Genomic DNA, 1,116 nt, shown 5'->3' on the forward strand with positions numbered 1-1,116 from the left:
AAAGCCGTGTGCCTGGCCGCTGAGCTGCGATGCCAGCAGTCCCTCGGCCTCCTTGGCATCCTCTGGCCCATCAACTGCAACATCCTGCCTGACTCCAATGACCCTGTAGAGTGCTTCCAGCCCTGATCTGGCAAGAGAAGAGGAGCAGGAGTTGAAGCAGCCTGCCCAGAGCCATCCCCCCCACCCCAAATGTCCCTCCTGTCCTCCTCCCGTTGAAAATACCCAGCTGCTGAGGTGGTCCCCATCAGGAACACCCCATTGCCTGGCTTCTCACCCACCCTGGGGTCAGCGCTGGGTACAGCACACAAAGTCCCCCTGCCAAGCAGCAGGATGGTGGCAAAAAGGTTGGGCACTGTCTCCCCATCCTCGGCCAACCCCAGGCATGTTGGCCAGAGCTGTGCATGGTTCCCAGCCCACTTCTCTCTTTCAGCCTCTCCAGGCTGCGCATGGCCAATTTCCCTCAGGCACCTACTAGCCCAGCAGGGGAAGGGTTAATGCTCCCCAAATGGAGCAAGCCTGGGCCCAGGTGAGCCAGGCTACAGGCACAAGAAGAGCTCAGGGCTGCCCATGTCCCGCAGCCCCAACGCCAGCAGAATAAACAGCATGAGTAGCTGACAAACCTGATGGAGCAGGTAGCTCATTTGGGGATGGTCTGTGTGGGTCCTGCCAGATCCTAGGGGAAACTGAGGCATGAGCCAAGGGAGGGAAGCCAGGGCTGGGGTGGGGTGTCTGAGCAGGAGTGGAAGAGCACAGGGGAGACTGATTGTCTGCAGGGGGAAATGGGCTGCTGGCTGTGCCCTCGATGGGCTGGAGGGGCTTACAGGAGTCCAGGGAGATGGATGGGTCTGGGAGAGAGTCAGACTGTGGCCCCATGGTGCAGGGAGAAGATCCTGCTCCACCACGGGCTGCGGCCCTGCTGACTGAGCTGGTCATTCTGGCTTCAGGCCACCTCAATGACCACAAGCCTGACAACACCCCATGGCCACAAACCAGCTCCCAGCTGGCCAAAAGCAACAGCCCCTTCACACCTTGGGAGAGAGGAGCTGGGTGGCTCCCTGCCAGCACCCAGCCTGACCCTGGGCAGGCTCAGCCGGCAATGTCACCCACGCTGCTGTG

General features: G+C 61.0%; 1 protein-coding gene across 1 annotated transcript in view; it reads left to right on the forward strand.

Annotated features, from left to right (window-relative positions):
* MFRP (membrane frizzled-related protein) overlaps nt 1–126 on the forward strand; it is a 3,550-nt gene extending 3,424 nt beyond the window's left edge. Inside the window, exon 13 of the mRNA XM_010184358.1 lies at nt 5–126. Within this exon, the coding sequence (XP_010182660.1) occupies nt 5–126 (122 nt within the window). The remainder of the gene's footprint in view (nt 1–4) is intronic.
* The last annotated feature ends 990 nt before the right edge of the window (nt 127–1,116 follow it).

Source organism: Mesitornis unicolor, unplaced genomic scaffold, assembly GCF_000695765.1.
Source record: "Mesitornis unicolor isolate BGI_N332 unplaced genomic scaffold, ASM69576v1 scaffold35785, whole genome shotgun sequence".
NCBI lineage: Eukaryota > Metazoa > Chordata > Aves > Mesitornithiformes > Mesitornithidae > Mesitornis > Mesitornis unicolor.